The 24162-nt window shown below is 36.0% G+C and overlaps 1 protein-coding gene across 2 annotated transcripts in view; it reads right to left on the bottom strand.

Moving 5' to 3' along the window:
- Positions 1 to 42: 42 nt before the first annotated feature.
- TTBK2 (tau tubulin kinase 2) overlaps positions 43 to 24162 on the bottom strand; it is an 81041-nt gene continuing 56921 nt past the window's right edge. Inside the window, exons 12-16 of one of the 2 annotated variants that reach the window (XM_039552108.1) lie at positions 23173 to 23384; positions 21373 to 21973; positions 15950 to 16198; positions 4269 to 5536; positions 43 to 3289 (exon numbers count right to left, since the gene is read on the bottom strand). In XM_039552108.1, the coding sequence (XP_039408042.1) occupies positions 2821 to 3289; positions 4269 to 5536; positions 15950 to 16198; positions 21373 to 21973; positions 23173 to 23384 (2799 nt within the window). In that variant the 3' untranslated portion in view covers positions 43 to 2820. The remainder of the gene's footprint in view (positions 3290 to 4268; positions 5537 to 15949; positions 16199 to 21372; positions 21974 to 23172; positions 23385 to 24162) is intronic. The other variant, XM_039552109.1, reaches the window with a different exon arrangement.

The following is a 24162-nucleotide window of genomic DNA, read 5'->3' as shown; positions in this document are numbered from 1 at the left end:
CTGATTTCTCTTTTTCTTTTTGGCATAGTTTACTATTTTTACATTGGCAAGTAGTTCAAGTACAAGTGAATTTCTACAGCATTGGTTTACTTTACATAGTAATGTCTAACAATGGACAAGCCTGTACTTTGAAGACAACATAAAATAGGTGTTATATTCTTTCTCACCTGCAAAGCAGTTATCTGTTTCTGGATCCTGTTACACTAGAGAGAAAATATAAACACCTCAACTTCAGCATTTTCAGGCAAGGATGCATAAAGTTGGTACTTACTAAAACTGACAATGTAATGTAGGAATAAACTTACACGACCATAATAAATGCTTTTCAGAAATAAGGAAAAATAATCATGGGCTGCCACACCACCTTAACAAATAATTCCAGCAAGTGCCCAGGACAAAAACATCACAATATGACAAAGTTCTTTTTTATGGTATACCATAAGGAAACATGTAGAAAACAGGAAGGAAAAGATGGAATTTGTTGTTGTCACATTCATCTGTTAGGTATTCACAGACTGTCACTGTTCCTATATGACAAGTATTCACAATTAAGAACTCACATTATGAAATAAAAATGAGTAATCACAAGACTTATTTGTACTAAAAAATAAAAATACCTTTTGAGTCTTTGTTCTTGTTCCATATGCAAATGTGCACATGAAATTAGAAATTAAAAAAAAAAACAAGCTGCAAGACAAAACATTGGCTGGTTGAGAAATCAGCAGTCCCTCAATTCTGTACCAAGGTATAAAGGCCATTAGAATTTGTGCATTCCAGATTTTTTTGGCAGGGGAGAATAGAAGAGGTAACTATATGGGAACTAACAGAAAGGGAACTGTATTATTCGTGGTCCATAAATTACAAATCAAAAATGAGAAAGAATGAGTTTATATAACCATATACATATATGTATATATAAATATTTATATTATATAATTTACCATGAGGACATGCAATTATTGGTATAGCACCTATTATACAATATAATACAAAGGAATAGGACTTTCCAATGGTACAGTTTCTTCAGAAAAAGCAGGTATACCCTACCTATTGCATTCATCTGTAGTGCTTGAAACCTGAATGAAATTAAGGTTCCACACTGTGCTACATTACATATGGGAAACAATATACATAGTCATAGTAAGAAAAGAAAAAAAAAATCAACATAGTCTGACAGCAAGTGAAATTCAGTGCAGCTCTAGGGCAGCTTTAATGCAGCATTAGAATGTGTTAGCTCAGAGACAAAATATTCCCTTTTTAATCCAAAGGTATTCATTTGGCAGAGGTTAAATAAAAAAGCACAGATGCTGGCTGGAGAGGCATATGACTACAGCAAGCAGATCAGAAATTGACAAGTCTACTATGCATCCAGAGTCCCCACTACAGGAATCATTAGGGAGAGCTGGCTGCATCTTTCTCAGGCTTGCGTTCTTGCGTGTCCCTATTCTGACCCACTGTACTTTTCTGAATATAGCAAAAGGTGGCGTACCTGTTCAGTCCCTACAGAGTTCCTGCAGAGCACAAGATGTTACTAAGTAACTACCTAATAAAGTTGGAGGAATTAACACACCATGGACTTTACTGAGAGTCAACAAAGCTTGGCTATCAAAAACACATTTGGGAAACAGAATGACAAGAATCCAATATAAAAAAATATCTTAGAATTCTCTCAGTACATTTTGCTTTGATGATTAATATTCTTACCCAGATTTTGTAAGGGTGTAAAGTATATTTCTGTCACCTCTAACCAATCAAGTTCACAAAGTAGACAATCTCCTCATCTCTGTTTCATCTTTCATGATTTTAGAAAACAAATGATGGAAAAAAATCTTGATTGGTAATCTGCTCTGCATTGTAAGATCTGTGGTTTAAGTGATCTATAACTAATGGAAAAAGTCAGCAATAACAAAGGTTCTTTCTTCAGCTGAATAAAGGAGGTAAAGAAAGGTTCTTACTTTCTAGCTTACACTGCACTTTATTGTAAATCTGCAACATCCAGTGAAGTTCTTCCAAATCCTACCACATGTGGTTTGAAGAACCCCACCATGACTCCCAAAACTCTGTATGATATAGAACTGAGAATTAGCTTTTTGGATCCTAATTACTACTAAACAGATTTGTGAGTAATATAGGTACAAAACCATCTTGTCAAATGCTAATATTATTTTTTTTCATTTCATCAGTGTCAAGAAGGGGCAAGGTATATGATACTTAGGTTAAAAACCTGTGCCATGATACATAGGGGACAAAATGAGCGCTCAGGGACTCAAAGGTGAGTGCAGCTCAAAATGGAAGAAATTTATAAGATAGAAATATAATCTTCTAAACTGTGCTTTTTTAAAACTGCAAAGAAATGCCTGAGCATACTTATCTCCCGAGTGGTGACGTCATTTTGGGAATAACCATTTCAGGTCTTCTTACATACTCCTTGAGTATGTAAGGCCTTAAATAATTACGCCAAATCTTCTAACTAGAGAAACTAAACACATTGAGATTAATACCGTTTTAAAACACTCACCTTTAAGATACTTTTTTACCCTAAATACATTGCACCTCTTTGACTACCCAGTCATTCTTATCCTGGCCTCTACTTCCTGTCTTGCGGATCTGCTTGCTGCCTGCTCTAAGGCAAAGCCTGGCCATTTATTTACACAGAATGCTTTCTCATGAATAGTTTACAATGGCTACTTTCTTTAAAATGTGCGGATTCAACACTTTTTTTTAATATACTTTTTTTGATTATTTTTTTAAATACACAGTACACAGACACAACATGCATCAGATTTAGGAGGAGACTTTATACCTGTCAAGGCCCAGTTCCTATCTGCTAAGCTTAGTAGTTGATTTGCTCTTTCCTGTGGAAGTCTTAGTGTTTGGGGAATGGTGGAAAGAACTGCCAGATCCTTTCAGACCATTCTTGCTTGGTTTGTTGCAGCAATGCTCTTGTTGGCAGGATCTCCTAGAAGATGAGGAGCCTGAATGGCTAGGAGGTGATTTACTCCTCCCAAGATGTGGGGATGAACTCCTCGGATCATGATGAGATCTCCCAGCCCGGGATGGAGAAGAACTGGCAGTACGGGGTAAAGAAGAGCTCCTAGGGGAGGCACTGGGACTGCGGCGGGGGATGACAGGGCTCTTGGGTGGTGTTTTTGGACTATGTGGAGATCCTGGACTCTTACACTGGGTAGAACTCCTTGGTCTTTGAGATCCATTTTGTAGGATTTGAGCCAGACGAGAGATAAGATCTGAGTCCGAGTTGCTACTGCCTAGGACTCTGTATCTGCGCAACCTTAAGAAGAAACAAAGAAAGATTATTTCTATTTCCACTTATTCATTAAAGTTCAAACAGAAACTCTGTATCACTAGAAACAAAGGAGGAGCTTGCATAGCAGAACAGATATGTGAAGCTGAACCTTCCCGTTGGGTAGAGGTGTTTGGATGTAGGCTTTGGCTTCTGTGTTGTTCAGATCAACACAGTATTTATATTTACATAAACTCACTTACATAAACCGCCTCAATGTTTATAGGATAACTGGAATTTCCTGGTAGCGTTGGAAGAAGTGCACTGAAGAGCAGTGCTTATTGCTGTTGTTTCAGAGGGGTACATCCATTCCAGCACACTATCAGTATACTCCCATACAAAATTTTAAGGGATGACAAGGCCCACTGCAACTTCCTTCAAAGGATTTTGCGCTACTGTATCAAAATTATCCTTATCTTGGAAATGTAGACACTGAAGAAACTAGATTGTGGTTGTCTACATGAAGATGTGGCAAAGGGGAGATCCTCTAGAATTCACTCTGCCCTTCTTTAATTAGTTGGTTTACTTAGCCATGATATAAGCATAGCTAATTGACTCAATGTTGATGGCTGGAATCTCCAAATATTTACATTAAGAACAGATTAATTTTCAAGGGGGCTGAATATAACAGATCCTAAAAATTTCTATGGGTTTTTTAAATAACCAGCAGTTCTGGAAAAGTGACCCCTCTTTAAAAAATTGTGTAAAGATTTAGTTATAGATTTTCAGGTTTCAAAATATTGAATACACATCTATTGATGTATTAGTTTTAACAGTGAACCAGGCTCATTCTTGTGTAACAGCTTCTTTTCATTCATTCTCCAACAATGTAAGGTTTCTCAGAGAATTGAAGCCCAGCATTTTTTTAAAAATTAGTTAAAGGATGGATTACATCCTGCACAGTAACTGCAGTCTAGCTCAAATTCATTTTCAACCTAAAAATCTATTTCCATTTTCTCTGCATTACCTAGCTTCTACCCCGGGTCTTGTAGGCGGTTTTCCTGGGGGTGGCCGAGGAAAGAACTGAGCTGAACTTGAACCGGTGACTTGATCAGTGGTTGCCCAAGACACTGGCCTTGGAATCTTGCTTTTTCTGGACTGAGGGCTGCTTGGAGATAAAGAGCTATCTTCATTCTGCTTGCTGAAATGGGAGTCCAGTGTCAATCTAGAAAACGAAGCTAAGACATCATCCTCAGAAAACGGTACTGGAGCAGTAGCCATTTTTTCCTCCAGTGACTTATCAGAGGCACTTGAGAGGTCACCAAGGAAAGATTTGAGCTGTCGCTTTTCCATAAGTAATTTGACCAAGTCTGTCTGATGGGCCTTTTTCAGAAGAAGCTTTTCCTTTGCGGAAACAGAAGAGGAATCTGATATTGAGTCTATCTCTTGTGCTAAAACTGGGATTCGGCTCTGCCTAAATACAAAAGGAGATTTAACTGAGTCCCTCTTAGATCGGTAAGAATTCTCATTTTCTGAAATGCAGTGGAGTAACTCTCCATTTCTGGGAGCATTTTTCTCTTTTTTATTCTCCTGCTGCAAAAAAGTAGTAAGGGCCACTTGGTGGCATTTCAAGTTTTGGCTATGGACTTCCTCCTTATCAGAATGAAAACCATTTTCCTGAATGGTTGCTATTTTACTTGCCTGTCTATTGCCATGTGTGTTATTAAGTCTTGAGGGAGACAATTCTGATGTTTTAGGTGCTACTGACTTCAGAACATCATCCTGATTTGGCAACAAACAGACAGGCCTCAACTTTGATTCTTGAGCTGCTTCAGTATTTGTTAGAGGTTTTTCCTCTGCAGGTTTTGAGTTTCCTGGCAAAGAAGAATTCTGTTCTTTGCTTAGCATTTCAATGGCATCCTCAGAAACCACTGGAAGCCCTTCTTCCTCAGCTTCCTCCACAGCAATATTTCCAAGTTCTTTCTCTTCCTGTATCCCACTGTGTTCAGGTAGGTCCTTTTGGCCACAGTCCAAGACACTGACAGATTCTTTGACAAGTCCTTCCCTGTCAAGCACCTCTTGGCTAATATTAAGTATCAAATTTGGTCTGCTGGCACTAGCTGGAAGTGCATCTTCTGTCCCAACCAAACCTGGCAAACTTTCCTTTGGAGAGGTAAGTTCCACAGTGTGTTCCACAGACTGACCATCCTGCTCTCTTCTCTCTAGCTGCTGTCCATAGTGAAAGCTCTCTGAAGCAGACTGTGTGGATGCCACTGAAGGTCTGGGTATTGTTATCTGCATTGGAAAATTAAAGAAAAAGGTAAGAAACTCAGGAATGTTATACAAGTAACATCCTTTAAATAGCAGCTTTGGTTCCATGTCTTCAAGATACATTATATAATGATTCCTATGAATCACAGTGTTCAAATATTACCTAACTTCATAACATACACGTAGATAACTAGAAAAAAAATAGTCTATCATCCCAAGACAGAAATATGTAACAGGTAAAAACAAACATAATGTCAGTGAAAAATGTTGCAGTTACCAAGAAATGAGATCCAACCTAATGGGCAGATTTTTATTTATTTTACTTTAGTTTGAATACCCTTAGAATAAGTTGTATATAAATGTAAAATCTTTAACAAGTACATAGCAGTATTTTAGACAAATGCAGAAGACAACACAGTGACATTTAGATTCAGAAACTCCATATACATAATGTATTTTTGTCCAGAAAAAGAACTTTCCTGAGTATCCAATACTAGTTATTACTTTTCCTATTGAAGCTTATGCCCCATTTTAACTAAGTAACCTGGTTAGGATATCTCCTTACCTAAGGTCATTAAGAAATTCAGAAAGTAAATACTTACACATCTAAATCCCCTAACAGGTCTGATCCAATAGATACATGTAAAGCACTCCTAAAACCTATATATATATCGTTAAGTCAGATTCCCTTCAAAAAACAGTTGGTTATGATGAGTGCTGTCTCTAGCACACAGCTTAATTGTTGGAGTACACGTCCAGGAAATGGGAAACCTGCATTCATGCCTCTCTACTTGAAGGACATAAACCCACTTTCTCCAGTTCCCATCAAGTAGGGAAAAAGCCAGAATGGAGTTGTTTCTCACCTTCCCCATTGAAGACAGGCCACTGCACAGACACAAATGCAAGAATCATGAGGTGAGAGGGTGAAAGAGCGCATACAAAAGAGAGAGAAGTTTCGTCTCTGTGGACATGGGAGGAATGCACTCTCATGCTAAGAAGAGTCCTACATTCTGGTTTATATATACTGGATGGAGTAAGTTGGTGTAAACAGTAAAAAAAAAAAATTAAAAAATCAAGGGACTACCCTTATGTCTTTCTCTGCATGGACAGAGAGTTCAGCTCTGTTTTTCTTTCAATTCTTTAGCCTCATGAATCTGACACAGTCTGTACTCAACAGAAAGTGGAAACACTTTCTTTTTTTGGTTAAAAACACTTTCTTGATGCACTACAGGTAGAAGAGAAAACTATGGAGCATTGCTAGGATTCTGCTGTGTTACAATACAGATTTTACTTGATTTTGTTGCAGAAATTAAACATGGTGCTGAGCTTACGGGGCTTGTGCAAGAGCTAGTACATTAGTACTACTGGCAGTAGAAACCAAACAAAAAAAAAAAAAAACAACAACAAAAAAAAACCAAACAAAAAAAACTACCCACAACCCCACAGAGAGCTGCAGTAAGAGTCTATTTTTTGTCTCCTTTATAATTTGTTTTCAAGTTTGGGCCAAGTCCTCCATGTTTGCTGAATTAAAATGGTACATTGAACAAAAATCTGAAGTTACTTTGTTTTGGCAAAACAGTCCTCATCTCCTCTTACTCTCAGTCCAGGTTCTTTCATCTGAAAGAAACACTATTTTCCTTTTGAGATAGTGAAGTGTTTCTTAGTTCAAAAGACTTCTTCTGAGACAATCCAAGAACATCAGTTCAGCTACAGAAAGAACAGAGGAAATAGAATTATTTTTAAAAGCACCTTTCCATGATTAGATCATTTAGTGCTTAAACCTCGAGTGTTAAAAAACAGTTTAGCAAGAACTCTGCACAGAAAGGAAAATGGATAGGTTTTCATACATATGTACAAATTTGCCCTAAGACAATACTCCAGGTATCCTACATTGCAGGACTTGCTTTCATATGACAGAGGAACTTACTTTGGCCTGTCAGACAAAAATCATCAGCTCACTTAAAAATTCTGATCTACAAGCTGGGTAAAAGAGGCTTCAGGAAATTTTAATGCAATATTGTCCTTGGAAGAGTGGGTTCAAATTTTGGAGAGATCACTTGGGCATTTGCTGTCCACTGAGCTCTGACTTCAGCTGTTTCAATACCTTGTTCTCCAGGGCTGCAGATGCATCTCAACAGTAAGGACGTGTAAAATATTTCCTTTTCTAAACTTTTCACTTGATGAGCTAGTCTAGTTGCCAATTCAAATAACTCAGGATTAAAACACCAGCGTTGTCTTCTACATACCTGAAGGATGACTTCCCTTAGAATAAAATGATCCTGGTGTCCTCTCAACTTACAGAGGTGAGACAACTGTAGGTACCTGCTTTCAGAAGGATATTTATCTATTTGATATATTTCCAGAAGAACTGCAACTGCATTTAAATCCTCTTTTCCCAAATATGTTTACATGAAAACTCTCTTTTCCTTATGATACCTCTCTCATGTCTTTGCTAGAAGAAAGCAGCTCTGATATGAAGTTAATTTACATTTTTCAACAGACTTTATATCCTTTGCCACATCTAGAGAGAGAATTTTCTAGTCTTTCAGGCAGATCTTGGCCATACATATTTAGCCCTTACATTCAAGAAAGAGGAGACTAGGCTTGTTGAACCACCTATAATCAAATAGGCAGGAGCTATTTGTGAAAAAGAAACAGTGAACACATGGAGAAAAGAAAAGGATAGTGGATGACTAAGTACCAATAAAGACCCAGTACTACTGAGTAATTCATACTTTCAGAAATGGCTTTTTGAACACATATATCACTTTCTTGATTTGTATTCTCGAACAAACAAAAGGCTTTTTTTCTCACAATAAACCTCTTTAGTCTTTTCAAAGCACAAGAACTAGATTATATCCCTGTTGGGCTTAACATTTCACCTATATGTGCAAGAAATTTAAATGGGTAACCATAAATGATCCTCATATTTTTATTTCTTGTGCCACTAAATACACTCTTATCCTGTGAGATTTTTATGGTTAAACATGTCAATTATGTAAAACACTGAATCTGAGGAACAAAGACTATAATTCATCTAAGAAGTAAAATATGGGGGATACAACTTAAAACCCCACCTTTCAGCTCACTATGATAACTAGTTTATAACACTGATTATTGCAATTCCCATACTTCAACAGGAGTTATGTGATACAACAGATGACTAAAAATGGCTGAGACAATATATGGAACAATTAATTCAAGGTTCTCCTTTCAATCCAAAATATTTGAATGAAATTACTGCCACCATAGTCTTGAATCTTTTGGCCTTCCCTAAATAATTTCTTAATTCCTTTCTGTTTTCTCACATTCACACTTGAACCAAGATGAGAAATTATACTGCATTTCTTCAGGAAACTTTACATGAAAGTGAGTGAGATCTCAAGAAGGAAAAAGAACAAAACAACAACATAAATATCTCTAACATCCTGTATGACATCTGATAATCTTTCCTCCTTTTAAACCTTTGACAGGCTGCAACAGCAAGTGATATGCTTGCATGAATGCCTCTGTGTACATATACACCTAATTGTAGAGGAATGAAATACTGAGTTTAGGTCTGCTCTGCTCTTAAGTTGCTAAGCCTGAAAGACGTAAAGGTGTGAATATGGATTATTGTACAATATCAGCAATAGCTTCTTCCTTGCACTCATGGTGTCTGGTACTTCTGCATGTCAAGTGCTGTCAGGACTTCAGGCCTTTAGAGATATGGTGTGTAGATCTGTTTCCTGCTAATCCTTTCAGTATTTGTAATTTCTCGTATTAACACACCATCATTATACTACTGGACATCCTGAAGACACTTCACCTAATCAGTTTACTCTTCAGAACATCCTTCCTCCCTTAGTAAACCTTGAAGCTTATGTATCCAGGAGAACAAACCCCATGTATCTTTTCTCTTTTCCCTGCTTCTTTTTCACCTATGGTTAGCTCTATAGCCAGCAGGAATGCAACCAATGCTAGTACAAGTCTGCAACTTCAACAAGACCGAAAAATCTCCCTAAATCTTTCCAGTTCACCAGCTTTCTCTTACTTCATGAGCTTTTCTTTACTTACACAACTTAATTTCTATTTCCTTGCACAACATTATGCCTCTGCAAAGAAATTTGAACAGCAGGTTGCATGAAAGTGCCAAGGATACATTAGTGCACTGTCCTGTAATTTACTGCTAGTGCCATCTCACAGGAGTAAACCACTGCTATGCTTTATATCTTGGGAGACAGCTCACAGCTTCATGTCCAGAATAGACCTACTTCCCAAAATCCTCCCTACCTACTACTATCACTCCTACTGACTTTCTAGAATGTAATCCTTTGTATCCCTTACATTCCATTCCCAGATTAAGCTCACAGCAAGGAAATGAAAGATAATTAATTATACGTTTACTAAAGTATATTGGCTGTTTCTACAAATAGACTAATATGGGGATAAACAGGAGAAATATATGGCTGTAATTCAGGGTTATGGAACATTAGACTAGAGATGATTGAAAATTTTGATACTGAATCCCTTTCAATAGCCCCATATATATGGTACTGCAAGCATTGCAGGCATTTGTAGGAACTGGTGGTCTTTAGGACACCATCTTTTGTTAAAAACTCACATGTGGCAGGCCCTAGTCCTAGACTAAAGAGAAGTAACATATGAAGATTTGTTTATAACTATCTGAAAAGAGGCACGTGTTGCTCTCCACAGCTCTTCAGATATATTATTACTTCTATTATGTTAATTTGGGCATTGATTTATATGGAGGTTGTGAGAAATGGGAAGAGGATGGAATAAGATGCAGAGCTACAAATGTACAACTGTGTTTCCAAATTCTCTAATGTGATATGTATCTTTTGAGGATAAAGAACATAAAAAACTGTGTGTACAGTCTTTCTCTAAGGCTTATTAGCCATAGCTTAACTTCTGAATTCTTTAAACGTCCTCCCTTTTCAGTTATTCCTACACCATTTACCAGATAAAATAAGATTTTTTTTTTGTTCTAACATAAAATTATATCCTCAAATATCCAATAGGGCAAGTATTGATTGCTCTAAAAATTAATTGCTTTTAGAGAATGACTGTGGCTGTGACTAAATGGCTAATTAGTTTGGTAACATGAATAAAACAAGTACTCATTCAATTTGAAACTACTTCTATATAATGCATAAACGAATCGAAGAACATTTTTGAAATTTACTGCTAAAATGGAAAGCAGAGGCACTTACAGACTATTATTTCATAACACTCGCATAATACTTTGGTGATACTGCTATTAAAATGGTTGGTATTGTAGTATTTTTCTTGACTTCCACAGAAATGCTTCTTTTGAAACAAGGAAAACATTAATTTGCCTTAATGCACAATTCAGAGGTGTGAATTTTTTCCCCTGTAATTACAGCTGCACCAGATTCATGTGTCATTTTAATAATAAAAGAAAAATATTTTAGGAAATAAATGCATCTAAATTAAAGATTATCTTATGGATGATACTATAGACAGTATCTACAATTATCTACAGGCACAATATTAATTATATTAATTAGATCAATTATACCTTAATTAAATGAGAAATAATCATAATCATTATATTCTGAACTGCACCCACCTATTTATTTCAAGACGATTATTGTATGAAGTGCCATCATTAAAACAATTGTTGACCCCAGAGTTTATCAGCTCTCCATGGGAAATCCCAAAGACCACTTAGCTTTCCTGAAACATCTTTACGTACTTTATGCTAATGAAATTATGATGCTAGAAAAATGTAATAAATCACACGTTTCAGATAGAATTGGTATTTTAAAAGAATAATTTAAAAAAGAAAACCAGTATCTTCAAGGACAGACAAGAACAGCTGAAACCTGCGATTACAAATTTTGGGAATCTTAAAAGCACTGCTGATGCCAGAAACCACAAACATTTAAAACAATTACAGCTTTTTATATATTTGGGGTTTTTTGACTCAATGGATGTGGATGCTATTACCAAGGTTAATTCACTGTTCAGACCTTCATTACTTTTCTGCTTCTACTAGAGAAACCTGCAGAAGCAGAGTGGCCAAGAATGGTTCTGTCACTAAAAATGGAAACCTTCTCTACAGGCAACACACTATTTGGAAAAAATTAAGTCGTTCATGCTGACTGCTTGTCCTGAACTCTTAGTTACCTAATTTACAACTTGGAAAGTTTCCATTGGAAGAATTTAATGTACTGTAATATTTAGTTCTTCTTTACACCAAAGGCAGATGTGAAAAAAGCATGCCTGAAGAATTTCCATCAGAAAATAGGCACTACTAAGCCCTGAAAAGGCAGCATTTATATTTCTATAAATCAAGCAATTTCCTCTGACATTTGGATAAAAGTAAAAAATAAAAGTTTTTACTTTTTTGCATTAGAAAAAGTGTGTATAGAAGAAAATTCTTGTAGAAACATAATTATCAATATAAAATACAGTTGCTTAAAAGAATGTAAGCCAGGCCAAAATTTAGTGAAAAGTTAAGTTTTTAACAATTACCCTGTCATGAATGAGATGGTACAATGTCTGTACATCTTCCCTACTTAACAAAATCAAATCTACTGTGTATGAAACAGTTCTAGTAGCTACAAGCTGAATTAACCCCTTGAATTTCTGCTTTGATTGAAACAGGGAAGAACCTAACTTAAACCTCATGCTGACTCAATATAGTTTCCATCAGGATAGGTAACAAAGAGGCATATCAATTCTGTAAAATCTGAAATTAGAACCTTTTTTCTACAGACAAATTATGGCTTTAACCATGGCAGCAGTAAAAACACAGGGTCACTGAACAGAGAAAACCTTTTCCCTCTTTTCCTTCAAGAACACATCTATTTGATAATGTGCCATGTGTTGAAAATGAAATTTGGAAGAGGATTTTGGACAAATGTATCCCTTCATGATATTTTAAATGCTAAACCAGAGTGTTAACTAGCTGAGTTTTATGGCAACCCCACCATACATGACAAGTTAACACCACTGACAAATTTAAAAGAATGCTTTGGGGCTTTGTTTGTTTATTTGTGGTTCTAAAAGAGATTGTTAAATGTGAAAACCAATGTAAATGTTCATTCTCTTGCTATTGCAGACTAGTGAAACCTGCTAAAATTAGTTCATAAAAAAAGTGAAATTTACAACATTTATGCACACTCCTAGCTCATAAACCTCAAACATCTAAAATAAAAAAAAACAATTATAAGGGATATGCATTCCTTCTCTAAATAATCCTTGAACATGTCAAGAAATCTTACCTTATTCTCCCATAGGTCCCTGAATTCCAGTGAGATGCTTAAAAATTACGGCAAATTTTTCAACTCAGATCAGTATATTATTTCTCATTTTGGATATGAATATGAAAGTAATGGCTTGCATTTCCACAGCTTCTTGTGTGGGAAGATTTCAGAGCATTTTGTAACTAATTATATAAGTATATAATTACAAAACATTCTTTTAATGTTTGAGTAAATTAGATATTTGATACATTAAGACAGAAAATATTTGTATTTTTGCCAGCTAATTCTAATTGCTTAAGATGAGAGATATAGATTATCCTTCCCTAACACAATGAATAACCATAAAATAATTAAATTTAAATTAGCCTCCCTGTACATACCTGATTAAGCAAATTGAAAGAAGAAAATACACCTGAATGAAGACAAAACTGGAACCCACCTTTGTTAAGGGCTGTATTATATTGTAGAGCAGCTAGTTTAGAAGTATTCTAGATTGCTGCTGTGGCTAGAAGAGGTGTTCAGTACTTTATTGTAGAATTAGAGTTGAGAAACCAGAAATAAAAATCTGAGGTCACTGATTTTGATTGTTTCTTAAGACACAGCTACACATTTAGCACTACAACTACTTAAGCAGTATCTTCACACACAGCCCTGGCCAGCAGTTGCTGCACTCACATCATCTTTACCACTGACCTCATGCAACACTTGATCCAGCCCTCTAAATGAGCAGAGAACTCATCTGGTTGAAAAATTCACAGAAAGCAAGAAAAAGGTTAGGTTTCAAGAGGATTTGCTGTACAATTTGACCTGCTGTAGATGAGAAGGGTACTAATAGCACCCCAAGTGTACTCTTCAGATCCAACTACAAAGAATTCATCTGGTTTTTTGTGAGCTGTAATGCTGCCATACTCTTTTCTTTATGCTGCAAGTTGAATAACTAAGGAGAGTTGAAGCAAAACACTCCAACTCTCTTTTATAATTTATGTATAGCAAGACAGAAGTCCTCTATTGAACAAATACAGACTGACCTACATCACATAGCCTCTCTGCACTAGTGAGCAGAGAGTATACAGAGATTTCACGGCCTCCTCTGATACCAAAGAAGAGGAAGACAGGTTAGAGTTCCTGAACCCTCATTCATCAAAAATCTGGAAGAAAGTCGCTTTGCTTCATTTCAGAAACAAATGCATCGTTTCTTATTTTTTAATACATTAAACTAAATTCAACAGTACAGATCCCTGACCTCTGCAATTCATTAGTTATGAATGCTGAACCAAATTGCAGACAGCAGGAAATACATAAAAATATACTCAGTACCAAATATTTATACAGATTAACATAAATGACATTAAAATTCTTTTAATATTTAACTGGAGGTTATTTAGGTTACTAACATGTATCATCTTTCATGCTGAGGAACTTCCAGCTAGCTAAGTACCTAACATTACTGCACTGTCAAAAAGAGAAGGACTTGCTGAAGTTTTTTAATTCTTCAGTGAGCCATAAAGTACACAAGGCTTTCATTGTTGGAATGAACTAAACAATCACGTGCTTGTAGTTTCCACAGGAAATCACAAACTGGAAATTCTCAACAGAGGAAGGACTTTCAAATCACAGCTCAAAAAGGAACACAGCAATCAAGTACTTACCAGGTAAAAGGAAACAAGAGGCGTAATGCTCGCTCCACTAAGAAGCAGTATCTGGTACAATGCCAGGTATTCTTCACATGTTCAAAGAAAGTACATCACTTTGCAGCCCTTATTAATATTGCAGCTGTACTCATTTTTTGGGTACGAAGGAAGCCAGAGGAGACCCTCTGTGCCAACTTGCTTTTTCTGAGTATTGTGCACATTTTACTAAGTTTGCTAATTACACCTGCAACAGATTCTGATTGAAAAAACTTAATAGCTATACAGACCCAAAAAAAAAAAAAAAATTAACGTCATTTTGCATCCTAGGATACAAACCAGTGCTGAAAAATACGGAAGCTTAACTCCTAATGAGTTAATTTCTCCTAAGTCCGTTTCCCTAGTCAATACGTTGGCCATCATGAAGAATGTGGTTTTTGGTATCCCATCAAGTTCACAATCATGAACATTGGGGAGCTACTCTTTATTTTTATACATTGAGCACAGAAGTATTTTTTTATATTCAGCTAAAGAGCAGTCAGGAGTTTGCCTTGTTATCACACACCAATGATCCTACGGAATTTTGAAAGTAACTAAGGTTGATGGATTACTTTTAATATCAATAGTCCTGTTCATTCTTCACTGAAAAAAGAAAAACCATCTGCAATATAGAATTATTTATACTGAAAAATACATTGGAAACGGAAGGCAACACAAAATGTAATCCAAATGAAATATGTATGGTAAAATGATGATATGTTAGTCTTATGCATTAATGCTATGTCATACTGCTTTACCCAACAACACAAACTCATGCTACTTAGCAAACCCCAACATTTTTGTGACTAATACAAAAATTACACTTAAGTTCAATTATGATTACAAACTTTCATCTTTCATATTGAAATGAAACTGGAAATACAAAACTATAAAAAGTCCCCTTTCTCTAGTGACATTTTTCATTAAATAATAATTAAAATTAATAATAAAAGTGATAATAGCCATTGTAATTTTATATACTGTAAACAGTGGAACAATTTATTATTTACTAATTTCTAAATAAACAATCTGACTATTTCTAGATCCCTTTTTGTCACATTAAAATAATTTACAATAGTCCAAATTTTAATATGTGTTCCCAATTTGAAATTTGGCTGGTACTGTAATTATAAGAACCCATTATTCTTAGTTTTAAATAAAGGGGAAAAAAATTTTTTTCTAGATTTTAAAATCCTATTCTTTTCAAGAGAAAATCTCTGAGGAAGTGAATCTGTCTTCCAGAACATGCAGAGATGCTTTGTACTCCAGATGATAATCTGAATAACAGCTCTTTAAATAGTCCCCTCTTCTAAGTGGGACAATGTATCTTCCTCACAGAGTATTCCCAACTCTATTCCCAAAAAAGATCTACTCTTACTCCCCAACTTGATCTTTCAAAACACTTTTAGGATGCTGTGTATAGAAGTATGACCAGCATATGCCTACTAGCAGACTGTGCAGAGCAACTGAAAATGTTAAACTTCACGGGTGACTGCTACAGTGCAGTCACTTTTATGAAGACAAGGCTTATTCACCTGCTCAAGTTGTGCTTTTGAGATGCGAATGACAGGGGGGAACTTGTTGCCACAGGGAATGACAGGAAGCTGCCTACGACCAGTTGATCGGGAGGAAGAGGAGTGGCTCTCAGCTGACTGACTCCTTGGTAAACCAGCCTCCCTCAGAGGGTCCAAGTGGATGGATAGATAGGCTATAGGGCTCATGGTGCGGAGGATGGGACTTGAAATTCTTGGAGTGGAGAAATGCAGCATGTGACATGAGCTGAGCTGTGAGAACAACATGGCGGGGAAGAAAATAAGGTTGAATATATTTTTAAAATTCTTGTTTATGTCTTGCCTATATGCATTGCCTTAAAAACCATATTCACACCTCCCTAAGAGGCTGAAAGCTCATAATTTAGGTGTCTTAAGTCTAATCTTCACATTTTTCATCACCCATTTTCAAAAATCCAGAATCAAAATCAAGAGCGAGGAACATTTCTCTAGCTGGCATCTTCATTCACTCAAGTCTTAGAATCATAGAATCATTTAGGTTGGAAAATAAAATCAGATTCGCTAAGTCCAACCATTCCAACTGTTATAACTGGTCAGTAACAAGCTTGGGCAAACTTAATAAACTTACACAGTCAGTTTCAAGGACATTGTGTACATCAGTTGATGGTTGACAAGTTGACCATTGACTGGTCCTTTCAAATGCTTAGCATATCCATGCAACATCATATTTGTGTTTCTGAGATTACTATATTTATAGCATATACACCCATTGGAGGCTTTACAGCTGTGGCAATAGAAGCATACATTAAGAACTGCACCTGACAGGATTAATCAGTAAGGTTAATACTAAACAGTTCTCATGAAGTTTCCCAAATGTGGGACCAAACTAGAAGGATACACTACCCTGGAGAATCAAGGAACAATTGCTTCATCTTGAACTACATTAATTCAAGCATTTAGATAAGAGGTAAGAAAAAAGAATAGGAACTGTAAAGTCTTCCAAACTACTAATTTTAGACAAAGTACATTTTAAAATTGCTTACTGATGATTCTAATAAACTTATAGTTTTGATATACAAAGCTGAAATCAACTGGGTTTTTGCAAGACCTTTTCCAGCACTGAATAAATATCTGATGGCGACACATTTAAATATCTGTAAATGAGATTGCCATACATAGTTTGCAATTCTTTGTTCCAATTACAGTTAGAGAAAACCATGAAGAGTAGAGATAAAAAAATTTTCTGCAGATTTCATACTTCATGAAGGTGACTTTTTGTTTCCTACCATGATATTTGCAATTCTAACTTACATCCTTTGGAAAGCAAGAGCATCTAGCAACCATTTCCATTTCTAAGGAAAAGGTATCTTTTAGCTGTGCCAATACTAAAGCTTCAGTTCCCACAATGCATAGCTGACTTGCAACTGGAAAAAAAAGTATTTCCGGTGTCTCATAAAAGCAGCAAATGAGAATAGAAGGTACATGAAAATTAAATAACTTAGAACTCAAAAATAAATAGAAATTTAAGAGCAAGCTTTTGATAAAACATAATAGTACCTCAACATACAAAATTTCCATTTCAGCAATATTTCTAAATAATAAAAATAAATAGATTCACACTGTAAACCCTCTTCTATAACACACACACACACACACATTTATATATCTACAGGAATTTGTGTTGTCAGCCAAGTGGGACCAAAGCAAATTGTTGTTTAATTTAAACTGAAGATGAAGATGTAAAGAGCTGTTACGTGTTTAATTACTTCAAATCCATTATTTATTTACTGAAATATCTGCTTGACAAATATATGCTGCAAGGTTATGTGCATGCACTGTATGGAGTTCTTTGCAATTCAATACAAACACAGGAAATTAATGAGGCTGTGGTTGCGCAACATAGAAAGTCCAGCTCTAGCCCATTAGCACCAGGTGTAGGAAAAGAAAACTAGAGCCATATGATGCAAAGTGCTGCTCCAGTATAAATCCACTATTAGTCTAGATCAGCTCAAATTCTTTTGACAAATTAGCTTCATACCAGCAGATATTACAGCAAATCACCCACTGTCTGTCCTGCAGCCAAAGTCAACATAAAGCCATTATTAAAGCATACAGTCAGCGCATATACCCTTAGCATGCTCTGAGTAGTTCAACAGATATGTGATCATGTGCCCACAACTAAGCCAGATCAAACTGGTATTTGCTGGTAGCACACAGAATCTGTATTGCAACTGGAAAACCATGACTTTTAACACGAAAAATATTTCTCTTACCTGCAGGATTTTTTTCACAAGAGATAGCATAATCTGCTGTAATTTTTTATGCCTGAGACTTTCTCATCCCCAAGCCAATAACTTACACATTTTTCTCTCTTATTTTTTGAGTTCAAGTTTCCTTTCTTAACCGGTGCATCTTTACATTTTTAAAAGAATGCTGATGCTGTGTATAACAGGTAAAAAGTGATATTATCAACAATTACAGGAAGTCCACATACACACATAATTTCAGGAAGAGCATTTATCTACAAATGGAAGAACTGCAAACCAGCAATTTCTTTCCTTCAAGAGAAAATAAAATTATGAGTGAGTGTAGGAAATATTAGTTTCTCATACAGAAACATCCATGCTGCTACTTAGTAAAATAGTGAACAATAAAGCCCTGAAAGAAATAAAGAACAAAGAAGAATCATCAAAGTAAAAAGGAAAAAATTTTAAAAATACTTAAGACTTACGATAGGAAAACTAGTTTATTCATTCACCACTGAAGTAATTGCTTGCATATTTAACAAACCTATCAGAATAAACTCAAACAGCATAACCATACTTTCTTCTAAGTGATAGTGAAGCAGGTCAGTAGATATCCATATGGGAGACATACTCATAAGCATGATGATCATGAATGCTGGCATGTCCTAGAGTTTCAAGCTGTTTGAAATGAATGAACTATTTCAGTAATTATATTAAGCTTCTATACTACTATAATTTCAACATCTATTTTTAACCCCTTTTAGTAATACATATTTGATTTATAGTCCTAAAATTAACATTCTTGGATTCAAGCCCCCTCTTAGTAACCAGTGCAATATAATTAAATCAGTAAATTAAAGTATCAGAAAAGTAAAGAATGACCTTTGCCTATTATTTTTCTTGTCAGGAAGGTGCTACCTAGAAAAAATTACTAAAGAACAAGAATATCTGATGCACAGCCGAGGACCACATTGAAGAAACAGTTTCAGGTGGGTAAGTACTCTGAGGAAGAAAGAAAAGGACTCTACCAAACAGCACCCTAAGGTCACCAGGACTTTTGAAGAGGGAGAATGACTGTAAGAAGAGGCATATATACACACACTTTCTTCTCCCCATGAAGTGACTAGAACACTCACCTATCAGAACTAGTACCCATCATAAGGAATATTTAAGTATCCTTTATGAAGTGGAATACATCAATGAAGGACAAAAAGAAAAACTCACCCTGAAATATCCTCTTGGGCTTTGTGTGGCTTTCAAGGGCTAACGAAGTAGATGGAAGACTACCACAAATTGCCATCACAGTTGGAGTAGACACTCTGTACAGACACACTCTGTTCCCAGCTCCTAAACTGGCCAAATAATTTCTATTTTCTTTATTCCCAGGTCAGTTTATGTTTTCTATTGTACACGATTCACCTTTGAAACATCAAGTTCCTTCCTGCCATTCATCTTGCACTCAACTTGCCCTTCCAGCATAACATAAACCATATTAATTTCCCACATTTTTGAGGTCATGACAAATATTACTTATCTCCTTGCAAAGCCAAACTAAAATATAATTTCACCTGAGCATCTACTTCAGCCAGTATTTCTTCCAATGCAACTTATAATTATTTGTTTGCAACCGTTTCTGCTCCCATGTTCTGAGGCATTTTCCTTGTCAAAGATATTGTCCGTTCTTTGCACTGTACTACATAATATTTGTACCACCTCTACTTTTAGTTTCAAGTAAAACAGCTATTTCCCCAAAAAGAGCCACATTTGTATAAAGTGTTGTATAGTGCATTTGCATATAAAATTACAAGCTGTTTCTAATGGCTTTTGAAATAAAAACACTTGATAATTAGCATTTTGTACAAGACCAAGTGCTGCTCTTTCTTGTCTGTTTTACTAAAACTGACCTTAAAATACAAAAACTGAACAGCTTGAAAATTTAACTTTTCACCTTTAAAGGTTTCTAACCCATCAAAAACTCTTCCATGCAACTAATACTTCAAATTAAATCTCAAAAATCTGTTGTTTAAGGCAGTTCTATATTTTCTATCATACAAAATGAATCTTTTATAAACTACATAATTTAAAGTATGATGTCTAAATATAATCTTGTCTGAAAGATATGATCTTGCATTTTCCCTGAGAACCTAGGTGTAGTTGAAATTTTAGTGTGCCGCTATAGTTAATTACATTGAGTAGTTCATTTTCAGCATAAAGGACATTCCACACCTTATAATAAATGAGTAGTTGGTGACAAGTTTCTTTTTCTAATGAGCTGGCTGTAACTTTCACAAAAAGTGGTAACACATGAAGAAAAAATATAGCCAGGTTTCTTGCCTCAGGGGAGCTTAAAAGAATTGACCTTTAAATCATAGATGCCACAATATCTACTTAAATCAGGGGAGAAATAAAACCATGAGGTGATTCCCAATCACTTAACCATTAACCTCACTTACTTCTTAAGTAAAGGCAAAGAAATCTTTGCTTAGAAACAGTGACAGAGGAGAAAAAAGTAAATGTTCAAAAACTGGGCCACTGAGAGTTCTTCAGAAAAAATGGAAAAAGAGAAAAACAAGAATATGCAATGGAAGCAAAGCAATCTGTCTCAGTGAAAAAGATGAGAGTAAAGTAAGAGTTGCAACAGTATTTTAGAAGTGCAGCAACACTTTATAAAAGGCAACAAGTTGTATAAGGACCATTAGAAATTTCGGAAGAAACAAGAAGAAACAAAGTGAATTCCAAAAGCAAACATTGCAGGAATCATAGTGAGAGGTGAGAGCAAGAAACTGTATCTAATTTCAGCCACTTCGACTTTTCCTGGAACACATGAAACATTGTAGCACAGTATTTTTCATATTCAATTGTAATTTTATGTTTATGTACTGCAAATATAATAAATATATGTTTGCATGTGTGTCTCACTGATTAGGAATCGCTACACAAGGAGCTTCTTTAGATAGACAGATATATAGATAAATAACTTTTTGTTAAATGTGGCCAGTTCTGTGGATCACACCTGCAGAACAATTAGCCATTTCCATGGATGACTGTAGACAGTTGTATATATGGAATGCGGAAGATCATTCTTCAAGAATCAAGTCCCACACCTGCTGAAACTAGGAATTTCTGCTACACTACTGTATTTTAGTCACCACCTTTTACCCGTTCCTCTCATAATTCTGAATAAAGAAGAGGTTTTCTTACCGGAGTGAGTGCTCCTTCTGCTTGAGCTTCCATAGGACTTGTAGGGGTGGCAGCAAGAAGCTGTCCTGCAGCTCCAGACAGAAGTTCCAATTTATCTGTAAGCTGTTCAGACGCAGCAGGATGACATTCCGCATCTAGAACAAACTCCACCCCTGAAGTTTGGTTCTTAGCATGGACATTGTTTCCTGCCCAACCACCCTCTCTGGACTTCTCTTCTGGAAGGGACTCCTCTAGAACTTGTAGTACCTCTGGCTCCTCCTCTGAGGGACTTCCAGTCATTTTGTGCCCCAAAGCCTCATTTGTCCTGAAGTCCTGCAAGTCCCGTTCCTTATCTATTATGACCCATTCTTTAGAATCAACCTCCTGCCTGCAGGAGCTTAGGTTAACAGCTACAAATCCATTGCTCATAACACCATCAGCATGGTCAGGAGAATTAGCTGACACCGGCTTTGAAGCATCTGGAAGATATTCTTCATCATAATGCCAAACATGGTCTGTGCGGCCAGTCACAGGAGCAGGAACCAAAGTTTTCTGAGAAAGAGGAGGAACAGCAGCAACAGGAGTCTCTGCCACATTCAAGTCTTTCTGCTTCTTCTCCAAACTTAGAGAAAAGAAGTTAATACCTGAATTAGTTAAGAATTAATTAAATAATGTAAGTTACATTTGAGTGCTTTCAGTAGAAGAAAACTAGATTTATATAAAAATTTGTTGTCATTCTAGAACAACTTACAATGGTTCAAAGATCCACAGTTTGAGACAAATAAGTCTGATGTCAAGTAAAATTGGATGGATGGTCTTAGAAATATACACATTTTTTATTTTAGTTGTAGTGTATCATGTTGTATTGTAAATATAATTACCAGAAGGGAGAATTGTGAGAGAAAAAAACCTCAGTAGTGAGGTTACCACAGATGTCCACTGTACTTAATTTGTTACAAAGCAGAGACTCAAAGAGGAATAGAAGAAACAGATGTCTCCTGCAGCAGTTATTATATGCTTTTTATTATATGCTTTCAAGAAGAATGTTATTTATTGTTTTGATTGATTCCTTACTTACGCTTTGCATAATTTGCTTCATCAAACAAATTCAAATTCCAAGCTCCCCTAGGAAGTATTTAGAAGTATTTTGCCACTGTCATCACCCCAGCCCTCTTCTACTGTCCCCACTCAGCCTCTGCCTTTCAGTCAGATTTCACTGTGTTCCTCTCCCTGTATTCTTTCTAGACATAAGCAAACTGTTTGAATTGGTTTTCATACATCTGTCTCTTCTCTACCTTTAAATTCCATTTTAAGATCTCTGTCTTCTATCAAGATTTTTTTATGTTGGTGAAACACCTTTGGGCATAACTAAGCCTGCTGCATGCAGGTAGATTTCTAACTTCTTCACTCCACTTTTTGTAAACCTCCCTTCTCATGTCATACACCCTAATCTTATGTTACCTCTATTAAATACCTGATGTCAACCTTCTTATTTGGGATGAGTTGTACTAACTGTCAAGAGTATGTCACTGAAGAAAAAGTTAATGAACACTGGGGTTACACCACTAGGCCTTGAAATACAAAATTCCCAAGTGTGGAAGTCCGACTCCAACTGTATTCTAGCAATAATCATTTTCTAAAGAAGTTGTCAAGTAGTGAAATTCATTAATTGAGCAATATTATGAACAATAATTTGCTCTAGCTTGAATAAGCATATTCAACAGCTCTATTCCTGCTCTTCACACAGCAGAGGAAAGACAATCGTGTCCTAATTACATATCCTTAAAAGATCTAATCAGAAGAATAAAATAATTTCTTTACCAGGTCTCAAGAAACTTATCGGTGTCGGGCTTAGACTCCAACGTCATACGCTTCTCCAGTTCAAAGCTGTGAATGGAACGTAACTTTCGCACCAGTGGAACATCTCTGTCTAACTGGGTGGTCTCTGAGCGAACTCGAATTGGAGAACCAAGACTTGGGGCATTAAGTATTCCATTCACTGGTCCATGGCTATTTTCTTCCTCTGTGGCAGCCTGTGCAAAATGTAAAGTAAAAATGTAACTCGCTAGGAGTGGCAAAACAGAGGAAGACAAGGTGCTACATGGTGAAGACCCTCCAAGTGTTTAGAATGTGAAAAGCCAATTTGTATTTGGAACAGTCCTTAAGTTCATGCTGTTGTTAAGGTAGTTTAGATAAGCTCTTCAGCACACACCTACAACAGACAAAACACTAGTAATATACTAGTTCTGGGTAGGTCTGAGAACAGGAGTCTCAAAGACCCAGTAAGTTACATTTACTCTAATATTTCACACCCACCTCTGAAATTTTCTTCAATAATGGTCTGAAACCTGGCACTTGGTCTGCTTTACAGTCAAGTGCTCTTATTAAAGAGAAGTTAGCTTCCAGGCTTTTTGATCCTCTGGAGCATATAACACTTTTATACACTAAATCTACTAAATATTGCTGTGACTTTAAACTATGTTTTAGTGCAACTGCATTCTGTCTTAATAATGACTGAACATGATTTAGAATAATAACTGAACATGATTGGAATGAACATGGCTGGGAAGTCATGATCATCCTTAGCTTCTACAGGTGTAATAGAAAGTGCCTTTCTTTAAACCAGAACAATCTTTCTCCATCTTTGGTAAAAAACCAACCAGCCAAATAAGCACATTTGAAAACAGGCACCATGCCTTGTTCTTTCCCACAATACTTTTTTTTCCTAGCAAATAACAAGTAACAGCATCAAACTAGACAGCTCTCCTAGATAAAGAACATTTTAGTACTAGATCCATTTTCATGTTAAAA

Source organism: Corvus cornix, chromosome 5, assembly GCF_000738735.6.
Source record: "Corvus cornix cornix isolate S_Up_H32 chromosome 5, ASM73873v5, whole genome shotgun sequence".
Taxonomy (NCBI): domain Eukaryota; kingdom Metazoa; phylum Chordata; class Aves; order Passeriformes; family Corvidae; genus Corvus; species Corvus cornix.
Note: the sequence above shows the minus strand (reverse complement) of the source record. Positions and strands in the feature narration are given on the sequence as shown.